General features: G+C 39.0%; 1 protein-coding gene across 1 annotated transcript in view; it reads left to right on the forward strand.

Moving 5' to 3' along the window:
* Positions 1-3,188: 3,188 nt before the first annotated feature.
* SH2D4B (SH2 domain containing 4B) overlaps positions 3,189-23,556 on the forward strand; it is a 65,778-nt gene continuing 45,410 nt past the window's right edge. The window contains exons 1-3 of the mRNA XM_010567848.1: positions 3,189-3,372; positions 16,389-16,548; positions 17,661-17,808. Of these exons, the coding sequence (XP_010566150.1) occupies positions 3,189-3,372; positions 16,389-16,548; positions 17,661-17,808 (492 nt within the window). The remainder of the gene's footprint in view (positions 3,373-16,388; positions 16,549-17,660; positions 17,809-23,556) is intronic.

Below are 23,556 nucleotides of genomic sequence, written 5' to 3' on the forward strand. Positions count from 1 at the left end.
TTTATTCCTTGTAGTGTATGTTTGGGGTCATTCTGCCTGTATCAGAGAGATCATTTAATTGTTTTCTAATAGTTCTTCCAGAGTATTTCTTCAGAGAGGAGAAATGTGATTCTGAAAGGATTTGTGTCAGATACAGAAGAGATTTGACGTACTGGAATGGTGGTTAGTGACTACACTTCATTGTCTGAATTATTTATTGCTCCTTAGCACTTTTAGTCTGGTGAGGGTATATGGAAGGTGGACCTGCCGTCAAATTCTTTCATACACTGCAAAGTGCTTAGCATAGACAGGTTGGGTGTTGCCAGCTCCTGATGAAGCCAACAGGCTACGCCTAGTTTGGGCCAAATACTTCATTGGCCCAAAATATTCAAAGCTTATATTTCTGGGAACACCATCCAGCATTAGTCTTTTCTGATAAGTGGAACATCAGATGGTTTCTCAAGCATGCCTAGTATTTACTTACATGACTGAGGTTCTCTATACCTTTGGGATCTGCAGGTAGGTAACCATCTCTCTCCTTCCATTCACTCCATTCCCAAATTGTTATCAAATCAAATGTTAATTAGGAAGGGACTGGTGAAAACACTTGATTCTTCCCATTGGTCCTCTCGGATTTTCCACCCCATAAAGAAACATAAATCTTAAAACAAACATAGCTGCCAGTGGAAGCAAAGGGAGAGATTTGATGAAAAACTGCCATGCATGTGAGAGTTCAAAGACCAAGTGTTCTGAGGCAGAGTATTTTTATCTTGGACAAGAAACTAATGGAAGACTTTATGATGTATCTTTCTACTTCTGTTGCGTGTTGACTTATGTCAGATAGAGTATTTCTTTATCTTCCTTATTTCTCCTTTGCATTTCTGCAATTTTTTGTTTTCAGGTTGCTACAATCCAAAGAAGAAAAGCTATGACAGAGGAGGTTGATCAGATTCATTGCTGTGATTAGATGATAACACTTCCACATGTGACTTTTATTTAAAAAAAAAATTCCCCCACAGATTAATTCCACTTGATCATTTGGTTACCATTCTTAAATATTTTTGGTGAATAATCTTAGGCAATGGTTTGTTCGTGAAGCATTCATTTCGTCTCCTTGTTCTTGCTATTTTTGTTGTGTGATCGCTCGTTGAACATTACCAGTGGTTTCCTGAAAACTTGTTTGTATGCCGTCTTGTATCTCCATCCTGAGCCACTTCTGCAGCTAAATGCAGTTCAGAAATGGTTCTTCTTATCATGCTTAAATGCACATAATCCTTGATGAAGAGTTTGTTCTTTGTACTGTGATCGCTTCTGATCGGGATTTGATTTCTGTTCTGTGAAGTCAAGTAAAATAAAATAAGAAAGATGACAAATGGGTAGAACAGCAAAACTGCTTGCCCTGAAGCCTTTGCAAAGGCGAGTCTTTTTCAATTAGTGCCAAAATGTGGAGCCACAGCTCTAATATAATTGAATAAAAGCAGAGATACAAAGGCCGAATCCCCCAGGCTCTCCCCTTTCTATACCTGACCAAGTAAAATGGAAGAAAGAGGCAGTATCAAAGTCTTTCTTACCCTGTTTTTTTTCTTGCCAAACTGTATTTCTTAAAAAATAAAAATAAAAAAATTAAAGCACTTTATTTTAGGAGACAAAATATGTACATAAGAAGAGATCCTGAATTGCAGAATGGCATGCATTTGAACTGAGCCCTATAAAGCCCAAACATGATGGGTTCTGAAATTCTGTTTCAGCTGAAGGCATTATTCAAGTATAGTCTTTGGATTCCTGCTTCTAGGTGATACAGTGTCTTGTCTTGAATTACAGTTTAGGTCAGATGTATTTTATGCCTAAATTAAAATGATAGTATTTTGCATACATGAAAAGAATGTTACGTGAATAGATGCATTGACAGTGTAAGGTTTTGAATATGAGGATCATGGAAATCATTTGACAGATACCTATCTATAAAGAAGGCTTCTCATGAGGAGATCTCACAGATCTGCTTTCGCTCTTCATTCTTAGGTAAACACCGTGCAGTGGGACTCGGCTCAGCCTGCACACGTCATCCGTGTTTTGTTGTGACTCCAAGTGGCCACATCGTGGTTCTCCTGAGAAGACGTCCCCTTCCCACAGAGTGCCACTGCTCCCTGGGGGAGCTGCGCCCCTGCCCAGTGCAAGCTGGCTCTGGAATCCAGAGGGTTTGGGGTTTGGTTTTTTGGTGTGTTGTGGGGTTTTTTGGACACAATTAAGTGGCTGTTGGCCCTGGTGCTGAAATCCAATTATTTTGCTCATTTTGGTGAAACTCTCTCACATAGTGAAAAGCCACAGCTGGCTTGAAGAGCAACATTGTAACTTTCTCCACTCACAAAGTGGAAAATAAATCAACAGCAGGACTTGCATAGTCTGCATGAACTGCTGAGAATTTACTCTTGTTTAATTAATATTAATTTACTATTTATAAAGTGATAACAAGAGTCTTGTGGCTTTTGTTATGTCTGCTTTTAATTTTAGAGGCATTTTAATCCATTTGCTGCGTAACAATATTTGTCAACACCAGGTAAATAGGACCTCTAATATGACCTACCCTGCTGAGACTAGTTAACAGGCTAAACTGGGAAATAATACGCAAACTCGTTTCTTCTCTCTTATCAGAAGAGATCAGTTCCCAAAGTGACATAGATATTGTTGGTGTAGGTGATACCTTTAACCATGACATCACTTTAAACCCCTGGGCAACACTTACACCCTTGGGACTGTATTGCTGCTAAAGGAAACCACTTGAGCTGGAAGTCTGAGACTTTCTCTACATTAAAATTCCTTCCGCTCAAGGGAGCAAAGCTGATGGCTTCAATCCCTTATTTTTACCAGCTTGCAGTCAGGAGCACTGAAGTGACTTTTTTCCTTATCCTTGTTTGTTCCTCCCCCTTCCTTTCACTTGACACCTGTCCCTACCTTTGGAAGATGAGATAAGCAGAGAACTCTGTCCCTGTAAGAGACGAGGAGCAGAATATGCCTACCTGAAGAGGGCCAGAGCAAGAATCAAACTTCTCCTGGGCAGGCTGGTGTGGGAGAGCTCCTTTGCTGCAGGTTGCTTTCTGAAGTGCCATCAGTGGGGTTTTGCCACTGTAGTGAGTATAATTGGAAGCAGGTTTATCTTCTTGTTTTTTCTTTTTCTTTTCTTTTCTTTTCTTTTTTTTTTTTTTTGAGTCACCATGCTGCAGCAAATTTTGCGTGATATGTATATTGACCCTGAACTCCTGGCAGAGCTGAATGAAGAGCAAAAGCAGATCTTGTTCTACAAAATGAGAGAAGAGCAGCTGAGGCGCTGGAAGGAGAGGGAAGAAAAAGCACGAATGGAGGAGGCCGTGCTGAGAAAGACAGCGAGGCGCAAACAGAGTAAGATTTGTGACCTCCTTCTATACTTAAGAGCTGGGGATGGTGGGCGTGCAACTGGCTATGGTGCAGCATGCATCTGGAAGAGATTACAAGGAAGAGTGCCAGCTGTCCCCATAGGCAAAAAGACAGTCTGAGGCAGCCAAGGCACCATGTTCCTGCTCCTTGTCTCTCAAGGCTGGTTCTTTCTCCAGGGGAATAGTTTAGCGTGGGAGTAAGGGGAATTGTTTTGAAGTGCCTCTTTCAGTCAGGAGTCACTGCTCCTGTTCTCTCAGTGGTAACAGATGTATCATGACCAAGTTTCCCCTCTACTCCTAAGGCTTTTTTCTTCACCTACCATCCCCACCCCTCACCCTCAGTCAGGCAAACGGCAGTCTTGCCTGTGCTGTTGAGGTTTCTTGACTTGACATTAAATGTTTCCAAGTGGCTGGAGCAGGAGATAAATTCATGATTTTGAGCTTGTTATGAAGGGCTGTTTGTGAATAAGATGTGGCATCATACCATATGAGACTAAATTTCCAGCTGTACTAGTAAACACTCTCCAAATATAATGGCTACAGAATAGGATAATAGTGGGGCAAGCATGTTAAAAAAACCAAAACAACCAAACAAAAAAAAACCAATAAAACCCAACCAGCAACCAAAACCAAAAAAAAGAATAAAACAGAAATGTGTTTTCATGCAATATGTAGTTAAACTGTGGAGCTCCTTCTACAGGCTGCTATGGATGCTAAATGTGTGTGTTGACTTAAAAAGCAAATAAGCTAAATCATGGAAGAAAACATCAAAAAAAAAGAACTCCAAAGGTGATTTCCAAGTGTCTGGTCTTGGGTCCAAGTGGTTTGGAATAAACAGAAATACTTATTTCCTTGCTCTCTTCTCTGAACAAGTGGCTTCCAGCTCTTTTCCCATTCACAGGATGAAGTTGTTAGGCTGATGCAAGATAGAAAACATTTTCATCTTGGAAATGTAGTTGCAGTGATTCCTCAGTCAACAAGGAAATGTCACAGAGCTATGCCAAACATTCCTTTCCCTGTGAAATGCCAAAGATCTTATCCTATCTTTAAATCTATTAAAACTTGAATATTCAAAATTTCTAATAATTTGAGGTAGCTGATTTTGAGAAAGCACTCTAATACCTATGTGACTCTGCAGTCAGTGTTTAAAGTGTTGCTCATCCTAACACACCCATGCTAGAAAGCTTTGCTTGGAGCACCTCAATACAGATAGATTATTGGATTCAGTTGTCAGGCTTCTTAAAATGTTTAGAGCCTCTGAACCCTACAAAGTGCCCATTAGATAGTTAACAATTCAAAGACTATCATTAAAGAAGCGTGTTTCAAAGCAAAACTAGTTTCCAAGACTCACTTGAAGCAAAGGCCTGTATGAAATGATTCTAGAGTAAGTTACAATGGTAGCCTTAAAATAAAGGGTGAACATTCAGAAGACCCTAATCAGCCATAATAGGAGTTTAGAATGGCCCCTCAGAGATGGCAAGGTGGATGTTGGAAAGCCTCATCCTGTTTAATTTCTATTTTCTTTGTGTTAGTGTACTTACTGTGAATGGCACTATCCTAAGAGAGATGGCATCAAAATAGCTTCTCTCATACAACACAAAACCCTTGTTCATTTTGATTGATTTGTAGCCGAGAAAAAATTAAAAATGCAGTTCAGCTCCATATACCAAAACAACATTATATCATTGAGATAATCTGTATTATGCTCATTCTTTGAGGAAGACAGATGCAGAAAAATCTAACTGCAAAAATATTTATGTGATGATTTGTCACAGTGTTGACACCTCGATTTCCATATATAAATTATACATGAAACCTGTTCAGCTTCCTACTACAGGAGACCATTTTCTAGGTAATTAATTTTCTGATTTATAAAGAATAAGAGAAAGGAGAGCAGCAGAGTAACCTATAGATTATATTTGCTCTGACAAAAGTATTCACGAATACACATGGAGTTAAATTTCACAATAGCTCATATCCATTTTACCTTCTTAAATTGCCACTTTAAGGTATTGCTTAGGTTTGACTTTTGCCCACTGTTAGAAACTTTCTACTTCCTTCAGAACTGTATGAAAGAACTGATCTTACCGATTTTTTTATAGAGAGTACTGCCGGAATTAGATTTGCAAGTCAGTTATTTGGTTCTGCTGAAAATAAATTTTGACTTCCATGAACTGATGTGGACCAGAGTTACAAAAGATAACTTCCATCGTTCAGGCATGCTGGTCATCAACTATACAGAAAATTGTAACTGATTTCTACTGTACAGTTCCATAATATGATGGTAAATGGTCTCATAGTGGAGCTAGTTTCTTGTAAAAGGAAAAAAAGGTGGAAAAAGTCAGCCAGAAATTATGGTGTAAGATAGGAATTAATGTGCAATGGTTTTGCCTATATGACTCAAAGGGTCGGAGTAGATGACTGTAATAATCCTTTCTTGTCTTAAAATATGTGGTTTGGTTTTTTTTTTTTCTAAAAGACATTTGGCATCATCACTTTTTGGACCTTGAAGCTGCTTAGTTTTCAGTTTCTATTGATGTATAAACAAATTCCCAAACATTGTCGCCCTGCTACACAGTGTAGAATATGTAGTATTTTTATTCCTGTTTAAAATTAGTGGCTACCAGGAAATTTAGAGGTACTGCAATTACATGTTCTTTATTCCTTTGAAACTGAGGGATTTGAGCAGTATCACCCACAAGGTTTTGGTTTTGACTCTGTACTGCATGACACAGTTTTTATGTTTGTGCTATTTTGTTGAAGCCAAGAATTACTCTGGCTTTACAGAGGTCTTTGTAACCTGACATACAGTAGAAAACAGAGATGAGACTTCAATATCTCTAATGTTGTGCCAAGTTTCTGAAATTTTCTAGTTGACAGAAAAAATGTATATGTTGTTTGTGAATACAACATAACATTTGTATAAAATAATTTTTTACTAATTTAATCAGAATTATCTTTATAGGACTACCTTTCAAATCCTTCTGTTTTCCTCATAGTTTGAATAGCATATGAAAACTTTGCCCCCCTTCTTTGGGATGGGATAGGGTAAGATAGAACAAAAGGAATTAATGACAATGGGTGCTTCTTTAATTAAAAATGCTCAAAAAAGTGCTTGGGCTTGATCTGATTCAAGAGCTTACCTGCAATGGTACGTGTGAACCCAGCAGCATAGCAAAAGGGGTGGATTTTTTGAAACAGAGCAGTGATTGTGAATCCAATTTTGATTTTCTACAGTGACTTGAGGATGAAGGGCTCTTGTGCAAGGTTTAGATGTGTTGTCTTACAGAAGCCACAAGTGCACAGCTGGGGAGGAAAAAAGTGGCATATGCAAGTCAGATGGGCCTTGTGCTAGAGTTAAAATGATCATCAGCTTTAGGGAATGCTCATCAGTGTGATAATTCTTTAATTTCTTGGAAACTAACTAGCAAAGGCCCAAAATCTGCAGTGTTTTTTACAGAAGCACCACCGAACATGGATTGTCCATAAAAGTCCGATTCAGTACTATGAAATTTGCTTCTTAGAAAACAAAAACAAGTCCAAACCATGAAATAAGATGTAAGCTGTTGAGAGTGTTTAGCAAGCCAAATAATGCAACAGGCTATGTATAATTAGTCTTATTCTTCATTTCTAAGGAAAATAATATCAGTCACCTTCAGTAAATGCTAATTTGTGCCTTCTTTTCCATTTGGATTGTTTGGTTTCATGAATCTTGAGGAAAGGTTAAAATTGAAATTTGTATCAGAGTGAGTCAATATTAATGAAATTATTTCACTTTGGGGGTGAATGAAATGTTTTCAGATTATTCAACAGTTTTAATTTATTCCTTTTTTAAAAACACAGATCAATGTCTAAAAGGGAGCAATATCTAAACATCACTTCAGAATGAGATATTTCCTTTAGAAGATATTGAATAAACTGTTCCCATGTTTTTGCTGTTTGCACCTAGCTTACATTTGTACCTTGCCTAAAAATAGTAGAATTTGAGCATCATTTGGGTCCTCCCAAACCGGCAGTGTTTAGTGAACTTATTCCATGTAAAAGAAGTATTTCATAGCTTTAATTAAATCATGACTGCTGGCTTCTACTGAAATAGCTTCACAAGTGAGTTGAATTCCTGGACGTCCATCTCCAGTTCATTTACAAATTACTCCTGGGCAGATCTTTCAGGAACATATTTTCATTGTAATAAAACAGGTTGCCTTTTCTTATTGTGCTAAAATCACTAAGGGAAGTCTCCTCAAAATTTCAAGATCCCTTTGGGATTTGCTGAGAGTTGACTGACAGGCAGCTTTACAGTTTGCAAAGAAACATATTTATTTGATTAGGCAGGAGCCCTTTAACTCAGCTATATGCTGAGTTGGGAGTAAGTGAAGGATCCTGCCAATTTGGATTTTGACTCTGATGCAGTATCCAGAGCTGTCAGCATACCCAAAATGAGATCTCAAAAACTATTGAGCATTAGGTAGCTGAAGGACAGCCATGTGGGAGGGAAGACAATGCTGGTCTGCTGCTGCTTATTCTGACATTTATTGATTGTGAACTGGAGCTCATGATGTTCAGACAGGAGCTATTTGTAAACACTCTTATTTACCTGTCCTTAACAAGAGTAGCTGGGAGAAAATTAGGCAGGCTTATCGCAGCATGGCTAGAAAATAATTTCTTTATCTAAATGGCATTTGTGTTAGAAAATCATTAGAGAATAGATGAAGCTGTTTGGAAGCATGTATTTCAAATATCACAAGTGGATGGTTAGAGGATGCATCAGTGTCACATGTGAAGGCCAGTGCATGGGCGTGTGTTTCAGTGTGTGTATGAAGGGTGAGTGGGTGTACATGCAGTGACATTTTTTCTATGTTTTTGAACTCAGAAATGTATTCCTCATTTATACTAAGGCCTCTAGACACCCTGGTAGTGCTTAGCTAAGATTTTTCTCTCCTACGGAGACATGCTCCTGGCAGTGTTCATTGTCTCTTTCTCTCTCTTATTGGATATGGGTCTAACCAGAGACATCGGACTTGAGTATTTCTGAAATTTCTGGCTTGAATTCGGTAGAGCCCTGTCTTCTGTTTCCAATTCAGATCCAACTGAAAAAGTAACAGGAGAACATTAGCGAGAACGTTAGAATAATTTTTATTAGGGGACCGAGCCACCTAATTTGAAGTCATTGGAAAAGTTTTAATGTAATATTCACAACATGTATAGCAGCTTGTGACATGAAGCAGTTTTGTTTGTACTGTATACCTTGGGGCCAGAACTCAGCTGCTCAGAGCTCGAGCTCAGTGTGGCTGTGTACTGAGGTATGGTTAAACAGCAGCTTCTAAACTGTCTGTTTGCTTCTCCGAACCGGGGGCTAGAAAGAGACCTCCAACCGCCACATGACCTAAATATGTACCAGATGGAACAAATCCAGAGGGACTTCTCTGCCCTCCTAAGATCAGCCATAAGTCTGTGCTTTTTAGTCTCATATCTTGCCCTGCAGCCGGCTTCCCTGTTTTGCAGAAAAGTGACAGCAGAATATCGCTGGATGTTTCTCTTGCACATGTGCGATCCTCAGCGCTCCTGTTGTCTGAAGCATCTGGCATCAGCCGCTTTCTGAGAGAGGCTACTGGGTTAATTGAGCCACTGGCATGGAGAGCATTCCTGTGTTTCTCTACGGCATTGTGTTCCTCAGCCTGTCTGGACACAGTGGTGGTAGATGGGCTTTCTTGTACATACTAGTGCTCTGGTAGTGATACAAGGTTGTGACTGTCTGCAGGCTCATGAATACTTGATATGGAAAGAGAGCAGTACTGCGGCCAAGCTAATTCAATATTTCCTTGCCGATTTTGCCAGGTTTTAGCATAAATGACTAAAACATTCAAGGACAGAGGCACCAGGATTGGGAAGACATGGAAAAACTCAATGTATTCAAGTCAGCAGTGGATTTAGCCAGACACTGATGGTGGTTCATTAACTTTTGAGTCCACTCATGAGCTGTGGTGCTGGAAAATCTCACTGTAGTGGTATAGTTCTCCTTCCTTTTGTGGTCCTGTGTGCCTGACAAAAGGAGTCACGCTGCCATTAAGTAGGGGAATCTGGTGGAGAACGTGATCCATAGTTCTCTGTTCATTCTGTGACAGAGAACCCTCATCTGACTGCTTTGACTTACCAGCAGACCCTGAAGTAGCCATGCAGGCTTGGTTTTTTTTATTCTTCAGCAGTGGGAAAATCTGGATGCTTTGTGATGCCTCTGTGTGAGAAAACAAGCCCTGTATATAGCTTTTGCTCTTTACAAGAGACAATTGGGATCAGGAATCAGAAATTATAGTGCTATGTTCTTGTCTTCATTTTTTTTATGAAGAAAAAAAACATCGAATGAAGGATACTGATGAGAATTTTACAAACTTCAACTTTGATCTGATGTTTACCTGCATTTTTATACTATTTAAGGTGAAAGGGTCATTACAATGGACAGAAAGAGACTACCTCTGGATTGTACAGAGTTAGAACAATGTCTTTAAGAGTGAGTTCTGAATGTTATCTCCCAGTTGAATGTGGGCAAATTACAAAATTGTTATGCGTAACAGCGTGCCTTGGCCAGGGAGCCAAGAAGATATCTGGGACATACTAGATAGAGACCACATAAATGATACTTTATTTCTCTGTTTCTTTTTTTTTTATTTTCTTCTTCTTTGGTTTACAATATGCAAACCTGTATATATGTATTGTATATATGCATACCAGGTGATAATGCAAACCCACTTACCTTTGAGCGTTATGTACAGTTATCTTTGCTACATTTGTTAATTACCATAGTCTTATTTGAGTAACTGTTTCCTCCCTTAATGTTTGCTCTCTTGCAGTCACTCTTCCTTTATCTGATCCTGCAGGGGTATATTGCAGCATAATTATTTCCATGGTAACATGCTGTAATTCCATAAACAGAAGATTGAGTTTGTTATATGATCAGGAAGCAGCTGGAGAGCCATGAAGGCTGATTTTTCAGCAACGCTGAGATACTGCAACCCTTATTGATATAGTAATGTAAATCAGCTGAATTTCTTTCTCCCTCTGCAAATCCTTCTTTAAACAAAAACACACACAACAGAGTGTTGAAATTGGAGGGTGTGTAAACTGAAATGTTGGGGGAATGCTTGAGAAGTTCAGAATTTTTCCCCATTTTCTTCCTGTTTTAAGAATTGAAGTGACTGGGTTTTTTTAATGTATTCTTGGAAGAAAGGGGTTCATGGTCCTTTGACTATTAGCAGGGACAGACCACAGAATTAATTATAGCAGATCTTCAGTTTATTGTGGGATTATGTTATTTTCATTACTTTCATCATTACCACCTAATTATTCTATATGTATTTTAATGGATTTATGGCAGTTAATGTTTGGAAAAATGCATTCTGTCCTTTGAACAGTCTGTCAGAAACATTCACAGTAATTTTGTAGGTTTTCTCCTTAGAAAAAAGTGAAATTGTGTGTCTATTTGTGTGTTCATATAAAAGAGAAATATAATTAAATAAAATACTTGTACTGGGTAAGCTCAAGGAACTGAGAACAGCCTACAGCTCACATTCTCATTTTCATCCTAATCAATGTGCTTCTAACACATGTCCTGCAGTTAATGAAACTCTGAATGGAACCTCATCTACCCTGCAGACTATCAAAATTCAAGCTTCTACTATAAGGAAGCCATTAAAACAATTTGCTCAGAAAGTTAAGGGTGAAACCTCATGCTTAGACCAAAGTATACCAGATATCTAAACTCCAAAAGAATAAAAAACCCTCAACCCTACAAACACACCAATATCCACAAGCTATGTTTTGTCTCTGAATGACAAAAGTAAATCAGGCTGATCAGCTTGATGTCAGCAGTGAATGTTCATGCAGCCTATTTCAAATACAGAATAAATTTCAGGAGCCTTTTTCTAGTGCAGAGAGAGAAAAGAAAAGGAATATTTTCTAAAGAGAGAGTCAAAGGATGTTTGTATAACTACATAGCTTTCCAGCGAGTAAGGAGAGTCAATTGCTGTTGCAGAGATCTGTGGCTTCCAAGCAGGAGGACTATGGTGGGAAGCCCAACCTTGGAGAAACAAGACTGTTCATGGAAATAGCAGGCTCTTTTGAGAAAGTTTCAGGAGACTTTGAATGCCATTCCATGTTTCTCAGATTATAAATCAGTGATCTTCTGATTTTCTGAATTTACACTTGGCCCAGCCTGTAATATTCCCTATGATAGAAAGGCAGTCAGGGTTACTTGGTGCTCTCCATCATTTGGCTGGACTAAGCAGGCAGACGGTGGCCAAGTGACAGCACAGCTGGGAGGCGTGACACCAGATGAGGCCTCCAGTGGTCCTTGGAGTAGTTTCCCTGTAAACACTGGAGATGGATGACAAATGGGGATTGTTAGGGATTCCGTTACTGTTAAAGCAATGGTGAACAAGCTTGGAGGAAGGAAGCTGGCTCCAGCAGTATTCCATTTGCTCTGTTATTTTTAAAGCGCTTTTAATTAGAAGCCTGTGTGAAAATGAAGCCAGATAGAACCCAAAATCACAAAAATCAACCCAAACCCCCAAACCCCATAAAACACCCAAATGCACTCCGTGGTTCTGCTTCTCTGTCCCGGTTAGCAGAGGCAGTGTAAAGGCCCAGTTCTCCTTTGTTTAACTCCATTTGTTTTTAAGCCTTAGTCACAGTGTGGAAGTCTGAGCTGATTGGAATTGAAGCCTGATTTAGCCTGAGCATTGTGTGCAGCCAGGATTCCCCCTGCCAGGCACCTTCAGGTGCTGTTTTTCTCGTTCTCCTAAGGTGGCTGGCAGCGTTCGTATTTTCTGGCAGCATTCAGTCCTGACAGTAACGGTACCGTGCTTACACCAGGGACTTCCTAAGGGTAGCAGAAAGGCCAAGAGCAGCCTGTGGTGCCATATAGCACAACTCATGGTTGCACTCCAGCACTCTGTGTGTGTATGAGATTAGTAGTGCTGCCGGTAGAGACTAATAATTCTTAGAGGAGAGAGCCTTGAGTTTACTATTACTCTCTAGGGCATTGTTTTATACTTTCATTGCTGTTACAGAATTGACTGCGTAAATACAAACAAATAGTAAACATGATTTGGTCTTATTTTTGATTGTGTGTGTTTATACATGCAAATTTGTGTTGCTGTTGGTTCGGGCTGTAGGTCTCCAAGAAAGTTTTCACTGTGATCCCTTTGTGCTGCAAATTTGAGATACCTGTCTCAAATTTGCCTGGAGTAAGGACCAATACCCAGAAACCAATTTACTTGTCTCAAAGCAGTATAGATGTAGGTTTAGGGGAACTCCATGGGAAATACTAAGTTGTGGAAGAGCTACAGGTGAAAAGAACTGCAAGAATTAATGTTGCCTTCTTGTGCTGCTAAAGAGTTGTTTTAGACGAAAAAACTGGTAGAATACTACAGCCAATAATCATTGGTCTGAAGATTAGAGATGGAAAAGACTTGGTAAATTATTCAGTACATTTTCCTGATAAAGCAGTGTTTGTTTCTTAAACACTTTCATTTCGTCTCCAATGTAGACTAATTTTGATGTCCACTACTTCCTAATTGTAATTATTTGCAGCCTGCCACAGTATCTCCAGGAAAAGAAAAGTACTTTTGTGGTCAAGGCACAAGACTGGGGCTCAGGAGATTTAATTTTTATTTCCTGACTCTGCATTAGGCTTTGTGACTGGGCTCAGAAGCCTGCTTCTGAACAGGAAACATGAAGTTCCCTTGCCTCTATCTCACCTAGATTTGTTTAGTCAGGACCTGTCTCTTCCTTTTAGATTTAGTTGATTTTTTCTATTTCTTTTTTTCTATTTCTCTTTCATTTGGAAATGAAGTGTGTTAACAAAATATCTTGTTTTGCAGAAAAATGTAAAACTTGAGAGGCATCTCAAAGCAGAAATTATTTTATTATAATCAGCCCTCAATGGTAGTAATTCTCTGCTTGCAAAGCAGACACTAGTTTCCTAAAAATATTAAGGAAAATAATGTTCTGTACTTTCAGCTCAGATCTTGTAATTGGTTCTACAGTTTAAAACTGCAAGCCCAGTATCGTTAGCCTAGAAGAGCTGACACTGACCACTGTGAACTTGATTCTGCAGGCTGCAAAGACTTTTTCTATGACAGGAATTCCGTTTTCACATTGCCAGATTTTCTCCCTAAGCTGCTTTTTTTCTTCTGCACACTCATTTTTGAATGTTATTCTGTGCTAAGAATCTATCAAGTTTCATGATCAGATTGTACAGTAAAGCCCATCTCCAACTTTATGGGAGCGTGAGTTTAAGGAAAGATTTGCATGGGAGTCATTTCTTGAAGTAAAATAGAAAGGGTGGTTGGATGTGAAGGAGACATTCTCTTTTTCTAAAGAAAAACCTGAATAAAGGCATATGTGCTCAAGTTGAGTTGTTTTAAAATTGTACATGTGGAGGTCTGTCTGTTTAATGCTGAAGCTTAAAATTGCCAGATTGTTTGATACTGCTATTATCTTTCAACTTGAGCTATGGATGCTTATACAGTAGAATACTGTACTGTTGTAGACAGTAGTTAGTGCTGAATCAACAATTTGTTACACTGATGTTTTCAAAAAGTTTATACATCTACTGTCCATACCTTTAGAAGAGGCATCCATTGTTTTAAAAGGAAGACAGAGAATAATTTCTCAAGACATGTCTACAAATGAACTATTTGTTTTATGGGGCTGGGTAGTAATGGATAAGTTGTGCCTCTGAGAAATATATGAATGAATAACTCTTTGGCACAGAAAACCTGGAAAGAAGCAAAGATAAAATTTGTCTGCTTACCTGAAAAGGGTTTTTTAATTCTCTTTCCATCTGATAAGCTCATAAATGAGCAGTAGTGGTAAAGTTGTCTCAGAACAGTAGAAGTATTTGGTATCTACCAGTTATGATACAAGAAAATTAACATGAGGCATGTTGTTTGCAATGCTTCTTTAAAGTACTAAATAAAGGGCAACAACTAGGATATCCAGATTCCTCCCAGGGAAAAGGACATGAGCCACTTTTAAAACAAAAGCTGCCATTGGTTAGGTGGGATCAATACTCCTGGGAAATCATTCCATACTTTCCAAGATACTTTACTGTAAAATGCAGTAGGAGAAAACCTTGCAGGGAAATACTGATATGGGCAGTCAGTTCTCAGCAGATGGTGTTCAAATGCTGTATCCAAAAAATACAACATAAATGTTGTGCTGATAGGAACACAGAAATGTACACACTAGGAACCACAATAAAATACATTCACATTTATAACCTGAGACATAATCTGATAGACTGTGAGAGAGCAAATGCTTTTGAGACTTATTGAAGGAAAACATTTATGGCCTAAAACCCCCCCCCCCCCCCCATTGAAGTCAGTACCATTAGGCCAACACTGGGAATTCATATAAATCACATTTTCAAATTTGATATAGAATATTAGCTTTCCTTGAGAGATCTGATATGTTCATTGCCTGCAGTTCATATTGTCAACACTTGCGAGTGTGGGTTGGCACTGGCACTGCCTGCTGTCAACAGCCCTGCTTCATTCCCTCCTGCAGTTTTCTTCTTTCAGTCTGGGATGTCAAAAAAACTTTATTGATTGTGCATCGGGAAACTTAATCTGGTTAAATGGATACTGTCCTATCACAGAACAACAGGTAGTTGAAGGTGAGAGTAGCTAAGCTGATGCTTGTACAGAAAGAAGCAGAAAGAGCGGAAGCAAAGACTGGCCATTCAAATACGACCAGGTTTCTTTTAACTCTTATGGGAACATCAGAGAAAAACTACCTAGGAAAATGGCGGACTGTCCATTTCTTCACTTTTTCAAATGAGACAAAATTCCTTTTAGAAGCTATGCGGCAACGCACAATTTACTAACCTCAATATTTGGGTAAGAGGGTGAAACCTAGTGGACTGTAATATACAAGAAGTGAGATGAACTGCTGAGCCTTTATGGCCTTTCAGTCTGTGTTCTTTAAAAGAAATCCATTGTTCATCTTGGAAATGGTCTTTGTGGTAGATTCTCCTTTTGTAAAGAACAGTTTCACCAAATTTGCAAGAAATAAAACATAAAAATGGATGCATAAGAGCTGTTTCTACCAATTCCTCAATATGAACCTCTGAAACGCATAAAATATCTGTTAGTCATACATATAAAAGCAGAAGGAAAAGACCAAACCACACTAAGGCAGTGTATGTGACTATTAAAATGTATTCAGATAGGTTCTAATCTAGTGCCTTTTGTAGTCAGCAGGAACCCTATAGTTGGTTCTGGGACATGGAGGTTCACCAAATGTAGTCTATTTTGTAAAGAGCACTCAGGCTTTTCTGGTGTTTTTAAAATCACTCTGTCAACACAGTAACCATAGATTTTTGCGTGGTGTCTTTCATGCAAACTGAACCAGAAACTTAATCCCTTTCAATTGCCGACCTGAACAGAAAAGCCTCTGCAGTGTTGAGTGGTGTGCTCCGAGTATGCAGGCTTTCTGAAACTCCCCCTTTGCACAGTGGGAGCAGGAAATTTCTGGATTTTTTGCAGGGGTTCCAATGAAGTCTCTATATGCTCAACACTCGACATTCTCTGTGCACTGTAGCATTGCTAGTCACATAAAGTCACTGCTTATTGTTGTCGCTCCATCTCTTTTGCCATTCTCTTCATTTGCTGAGTGAAGCAAGAAAATAAAACAATTAAAAAGGGATCATAATACCTAAATTCTGGGAAATACATGTCAGAATTGATAATTCCATATTTTTGTGGGACAGTGAGTCTTTAAAGATTGTGTGATCTGGAGCGTACACCCCCCTTTTTTTTGCCCCAGCATAGTAGATTGGTCAAATCTGAAGATTTCATCCAACCTCTCAGTAATGTTTTATTCTGAATGGTAATTGCAAGCTTAATGTTTCTAAATTGCAGATTTCCCATCTTTTCATCTACATTTATGTAAGAATTTGAACCAGTATTTATATATCTGGTTTGTTCTTGGTGGCTGTTGCAGGTAATGGCAAACATGTGCAGTGGCTACGTGGGAAGGACGGTGAGGTCTGGGTCTGGGTTATGGGAGAAGCCCCAGGTGACAAGCCATATGAACAGATATCAGAGGAGCTAATAGCAGAGCGAGCCAGGCAACAAGCACAGAAGGAGGCAGAAGAACTATGGTGAGGATTTAAGAATCTGAATTCAGGGTCCACTTGGCATAATGGGAGACATGGCCTTGTAGAAAGGCAGCAGGTAATGGTGGGTAAGACTGGTAAGTATGCTTTGTGAACATTTGCTTTCACTTGTTTTGGTAATTTTTCAGCACATGAAAAATGTAATTTTATTTGTATTGAAAACTGAAAAACAAACCCCCTCTTTCACAAAAAAAGTGAAGCAAACCTTTTTCTTTTGGGAATTTTGCTAAACCATTGACCAGTTTGTAAATAAATAAAAATGAAACAATCTGGTTTTGAGATGATTAGATTAGAAACGTTTGTTGTATCACACATCTATGCCCACAATAGGCATTTGGTACATAAAATCGTTTTTGAAATTGGTTTTATCTGCATATCACCTGTATTAATTCTCATCCCAGCAGTTCAGAAACTGATTACACAAAGTGCTATGCTGCTGTTTCCAGCAGGGCCTCTTCCAGCTTTGGGAGAGAGTCAAAAGTGTTTTGATGCTTGATATGGTTAGGAAGTAGACCACCTGCCTCCTGCACTTCCTTTTGTAGTCCAGCACTGAAAAGTGATGGTTTAAACATCAGATTTTTCTATATTATTCCTTTTCATACCAGATTTTTCTTGCTTATGGTGATTTGCATATTTAAGCAGGGATTAAAAGCTTCAACCTGTGCTCTGCGTTCCTTTTACATTGTCAGTACTAATAAACAATCTATTGTAAGAATTTGGCAGTCACTCACATTGATATTTGAGAGACAATAAATTCCCAATCATGCTTTGCTAGACTGACAGATCTATGTTTTTGGCCAGGGGACGAAAAATATAGGGTATGACTCAAAGACACCCAAGAAGTACTTCTCTAATTTAGAAGGTGCTATTTTAATTAGTCATTTATCAAAAATTGAAAATGTCTGCTTTCTGGATAGTTTCCTCAAATCTGATTTGTGGTAGGTCTCTTGTTAAATAGATTTTAATTCTTTCCTTGTACATTTCCATGAAGTCTTATGCTAATTATTTGTTGCAACCAGTGAGCAAGTATTGATCCTTGATTTAAAAAAAATAATCAGTGTCTTAAATTATTTTTATTTTCAAACTCTTTTCTGAAGGAGGCAAAAGGAGGCTGAAATTACAAAGAAATTCCGGGATGCTATGGCTCAAGAAAAAGCCAGAATAGTGGCAGAAAAATGGAAAATAGAAATAGAAGATCGGAAAGCTGCCAAATTGGAGGAGGAAAAAATTCAGGAGGAACTGAAGGTTTGCAAAGAGTAATTTAGCTTTTTTAGTAATGTTTTTATAGAGATTCAAAGTTCTTGTCACCTTCAGTGCATGTTTATTAATCAGCTTTGAAACCCAGAGCTGTAATTTTTCATCCTGGAATATACAAATATACATGGTGTTCACCATAACAGCTGGGAGAGTGATGCAGAAAAATTACATAGCTCATTCAAAAGTGTCAGGACAATCAAACTGGTTATTCAGCTCACACATTAACAGAATTGTTCAGTCAGCTGTGCTGAGTGAATCATACTGGGGGAAAAACCGTACAATTGTGAAATGTCTCATTTTAAGTTAGTTTGCTTGAACATGTTTTGTGTATTTTGGATGAGTTGTTCACATATTTAACTTGAAAATTCTGTCACTACTTTCTTTAAGATAATGAGGGGGGAGGATCCTTCTGCTACTCAACATATGGGATGAGTCCAGTTGGCTTTGCTGGGAGAAGTTCACTTGGCTGATTTTTATTGACTTCATCATGAATTTTCTATGAGCTCAGTTATGGTATTTTAATGTTTGTTTGAAATAATATTTTTTCACAATCTCTTGTTGAAAATAACAAATTGAAAACTAAACAGAAAAAGAAGGCCTCTCTCTCCCCTTTTCATATTACTTTATAAGGATAAAAACTTGTTTAAAATGAGAAAACAAAATATAATTGGTTTAGCATGCAGAGAAATTATCTCAGTCTTCTGAGTCTGGGATGTGCACTCTGGGACTGCACAAGATTGGTGAGGCTGGGTTTCCATGGAGAAAACCTGTAGCAAAATATGACTCCTAGGAGATCTGCATCCAGTAAGTTCTGTCTATACGCCTCTCCCCTGCTGACAGCTTGCTATGTCATTTTTCCCTTCCTGGGATGGTGATTAAAGGTGTGGAAAGTGCAGATAGGCTCCCCCCTTGTCCCTCTGTGATGGGAGGAATGCTGAAAAACTCAGTGTTAAATATATGTGGTTTGATTACAAACTAGAGTCAGCAAGTTACTTGTCATTCTATAAACTGCGGGCCTGGGATTTGAGGCTGGTTGTGCAGCACAAAGCAAGGGTGGTTCCTGTAGCCTCCTCTGCACAACGCTGCGGATTTACCTTTGCACAATTAATTTGAATTCATAGGAGAGAACAGGGCCTTTGAAATTTGATGTCAATGAGTAATGAAATTATACCTTTCAAGTGCTTTATTAATGTACGAATAATGAGCAGAGCAACTAATTAAATGCTCTTTCCTCTGCTTTCCAGAAAGCAAAGCCCTCTTGAACAAAGACTGATACAGGCGTGTTCACTTACATCTCTGTGGTTGATGTACAGTGCACTTGATGGGGTAAATGTCCACAAGCTCACTGTTATTCTGTTTCAAAGAAACTTTTTCAAAAAGCAGAGTGAGCAACTTGTGAGACTTCAGTGGCCAGCAGTCATAATTTTCTGTTATGGAAAAGTAGTCTTTCAGTTACTGATACAATTTAAAAGGAATGGCACCAAATTCCGCTCATTTTCATATTGATGGAAAGGTAATGTCACAGTGATCTGTGTTCCCACTGTTTCTTGGGAAGTGAGCAGGTATCCTCCACCCAGCTGTGTGCCTGGTAGGAGCAAGAATTGCACTGATGAGATGAGAATTTGATTCAGTTTCTACTTTGAATTTCAAGTACTAACTTTTGGCCAGGATTTCTTTAGCCCTATTCATAAAGTTGCCGATATCTTTATTTTAATCAAAGAAACAGGATCCTTTAAATCAAGCATTTGAAGAGAATATTTGTAAAAATTTAAGAAATGGACCAAAATTTTTAAGACAAGACCCAGCAGAAATGAACTCTTTGGCTTCAAAAATGAGTTTGGAAACAAGATATTATGCAGTGATTATTTTTTAAATGCCCCTTCATTGAGTGTGCTCTCAGTGTTTGCTGTATGAATACAACAACATAGGCTAATTAAACTTCCAGCCCTGGGTCTTCAATTAGGTCTATAATTTGAGATCTGTTAGGAGGGACTTGGACTAACATAGGGTTCCACCAGCAGAGATCCAAATGCAGGATTGATCCCTGGTACTATAATACCACACCTTTGCTGCTCAGAAAAGCATCTTATCTATTACTTGGTCTTGAAAGAGCAGATCTTGTATATAGTGCTGTAGAACTACTTAAAAACAGTAAAGGCGTTTCAAAGACAAGTCAATCTCACAAGCTAATATGGGGGAGTTGTTAACCTCTCTGTCATGTACATGAAGTACATGAAATATTTACAAGTTGAATGAGTGGAAAAGTACCTAGACAGGAAAATAGGAAAATTATGTTTCTGGCATCTCCCTCCAACTACAAAAGATGAATAGAACTAACATGTTGGGAAAAAGATGAATTAATGAATCTACTCATGTGTGACTGCGATCATTGAAATCATGAAGAAATGTACCTTTTGTAAATGATTCAGGGTGTGGAATGAAATGCAGATCAGTTAGCAAGCCCCCTTTAACAGGTTTAAAATATTTAATGCGTAGGTAATCATCCTTCTGTGATGACGACGAGACCGTATTTAAAGTGGTCTCCAGACTGGGGTACGAAAAGTTCAGTCTTTGCTAATACTTCATCCTCTTCAGGCATTTTGACTTGGGAGATTGAAACGCTGTCGTTTCTGCTGATGTGTTTAATTTCTAACTAGATTGTATCACAAACACTCCTTTTTAAAATGCTTTTATTCCTCTTGACCTATCATGGGACTTTAGGGCTGTCTGCACTAGATAAATGGTATCTCACATATCAAAGTGAATGATGATCTCTGTTTCCTTTTCCAACACTATTAGAAAAGTGCTGCTTTCCTTGGTGTTTCTTAAGCAGAAATGCCTTTAATTTATGGTGCTAGAATATAAATGTTGACTGCTCTATTTATGCAGTTTAAGGACAGCTATTCTTTTATGCACCTATTGCAAAGGACAAATAAGAGAGCCAATTACTATCATTAATCTTTTTGCTAATTCAGAAAGGCTATGAGATCATAGGCATAATTTCCTACTGTTATCAGTTGCTGTCACTAAAAGTCTTGAACAATGTGCAGAGCTAGGGCAAATTAAAGGTATAAGTGTCAGCCAGCCAGGGGCGGGTGTTATCCTTCAGCTGCATTTAGAAGTAACAGAGATACTCTCTCAGCTGTCTCTCTCTTCATGTTGTCTACATAAAGCAAGAGAATATTAATAGCAAAGTACTGTGTATATGACAACAGCAGATACCTGCCAAATTTAGTACTATAAGCACAGTTGACAGTAAAGCTGGATTGCTGCTTAAAAATTCCTTGGGAGATGAAATGTGTGTTAACCAAAAGCTGCGTATAAACTTTTATGGGCATTGTTTTTCTTCATGCATCAAAAAATATTTAGTAGGAGTTTTAATGAGAGTGGCACTTAAGGAGAAATAATCCTTATTCTCTTGATAAGCAACAAGAGAGTAACAGTGCATTATAATTCCTTTCACAATTTTTTTTTTTTAATGCAAGTTCATGACCTTTAATTCCAGTTGGGATTGTGATGAGTGAAGTGAGCTTTTTTAAGGTGTGGATCCAAGAGTTTCTATGTCCTGGCTGTTTCCAGTCTCATCAAAGAAGACAGGTTTAGAATCAACCTTCAGAGATGAACAGAATAATTAGTGCTTCAGTTCAGGACTTCAGTCCTGTGTACTTGGATGGGCTTTCAATGCATATCTGAGTGCTTTACTGTGCTCAAAAGTGCTGTGGACCTGATTCTTCAGACAATTGCTGCCAGTCTAGAGTTTAGGAATACAGTAAAATGTTACCATCACCACTTACAGTACTATGGGCTTCTTACGATATAGCAGTGAGCATTCTGTCCTGATCTGAAAAAAAATCTTGTCTCCAAGTAAGCATCAAGCACTTCTGAGTAGGCCTGTTATCTTTAAGTGCAAATAAGCTGTAAGTTCAACTCTGTGCTTTGCTGTGCCAAGAAAACACTGAACTCTTTCCCAAGGACAGCATATTTAGAATCCAGGAATATGACAACAGCGTCTTGCTGGGGTTTGGCACCCAGTTCATACTGAAAATGCCTCTGTTGGGTTCATTCAACTGCAATTACAGTAATTCAGTAATACTTCATTTTGTTTTCTTTTGTGTGACCATAGTTCAGAAATTGGTTTTTTCTATGCAGTTGTCTCTTAAACAATGTTGGAAATGAGTCAGCTGTTAGTTTCTGCTGGGAATCAGGTCCTCAGGTTTTTCTATCCTACTTGTGAGGAACTGTGATATTAATTCTAAAGAAAAATCTTTTCCCCGGTGACATCAGTAATGATTGTGCTGCTGCAGCCACTGTCTTTATTCTGGATCGCTAGTGAAAACTAGCAAAGCTCTGATATTTTCCATGGGTAAATGGGAAGATCGGAGCCACTAATGAGGATAGTTTACATATCAGGAATTCAAGCTATGAAGAGTCCCTAAGATCCAGAGACAAACTTTTATCTATGGCAGCTTGGATCTATGGCAAGTTACCCAAGCAGAGTCTGCTCCAGCATGTGCAATAAATCTCAGATCTCTCCCAATCAGGAATGGTCCTTAGCTTTGTTTTCTGTCTCATCTAAAAGAGGATCTTTGTGAATCAGAGTATGTTGTTACCTCCCTGTATGAGCCGTGTCTGAATAGCATGTCCTGGGGCATATCCATGCCTGAAACGTAACTAACTTCTTCTGCCTAAAGCATGACTGCATTTCATACAAATACATGCACAGTGAAGTGATGCAAACCCAGTGTTCCTTTTGAGACGCTGGTAGTAGAGAAGAAAATAATGCCTCTGCAAACAATTTCTTTTCTGCGGCAAGTGAGAGAATTTTCTCAGAAAATGTTGGGAAGGAGTTGGACGTATTTCTGCTGATACTTACTCACAGCCCTGTGAGAAACTGTCAGGTGGGTTTGTGGAGAACTCCGATCTCTGAATTCAGCCTTGCTGCATCAGCCTTGCTGAGAGCAGGCTGTCCTGGAGCTAGGGACCCTGGGACTTCCAGATTCCCTTCCTCAGAGCAGGGAGTCCTGCGGGCTCAGGTCTGAAGAGGAGCTGTGCTCTCAGCTCTGTGGCAGGTAGCCTGAGTGTCTGCCGTGGCTCAGGGGTGATTGCTGAGGGGTCTCAGGAGATTCACAGCAGCTGTAATGCAGCCAACTAGCTGCAGCTCTCAGGGCTGCCAAAGACACTTCCCACCTGCCTGAAGCACTGAGGGAATCCCAGGCATCCTTTGCTTTGGAGAGGACTGCTGTAACAAATACGTCTTGTAGGTTTTGCCCTGAGCAGGGTGGCAGTCATCCCAGGATGGCAGTCAGTCATTCCAGGATGGCAGTCAGTCATTCAGCTGCCCTGCGTCCCGCAAGACTCCCCAGAGAGACCCCAAGAGCCATGGCAGCCAGAGCTCCGTTTTCCATTGTAAAAAAATCAACTGCTGTATTTTGGCTTTTCCTCAGTGTATTTTTTAAATCTTTCTGGAGCAAAAACTAAATGCTGACCTAATCTCCTCTCATCTGCACTGGACTGAAACATCAGAAGCTAACTATGGCTAATATTAAATATTATTTAGAGCTGGCTGTAGTAAAGCTATCAAACATTGTGAGACACACGTTTACAGTAACAAGTAACAAGTAACAAGTGGTAAATGGTCAACTGCCGGAGGCTAGATAAGATTATTTAGCATGTTCAAATTCTCCAGTGGAGTTAAAGCTGGAGAGGATTACTGCTGCCTATTGAATTGCCAGTGTG

The sequence above is a fragment of the Haliaeetus leucocephalus genome, unplaced genomic scaffold, assembly GCF_000737465.1.
Source record: "Haliaeetus leucocephalus isolate CR32 unplaced genomic scaffold, Haliaeetus_leucocephalus-4.0 Scaffold229, whole genome shotgun sequence".
NCBI classification, from domain to species: domain Eukaryota; kingdom Metazoa; phylum Chordata; class Aves; order Accipitriformes; family Accipitridae; genus Haliaeetus; species Haliaeetus leucocephalus.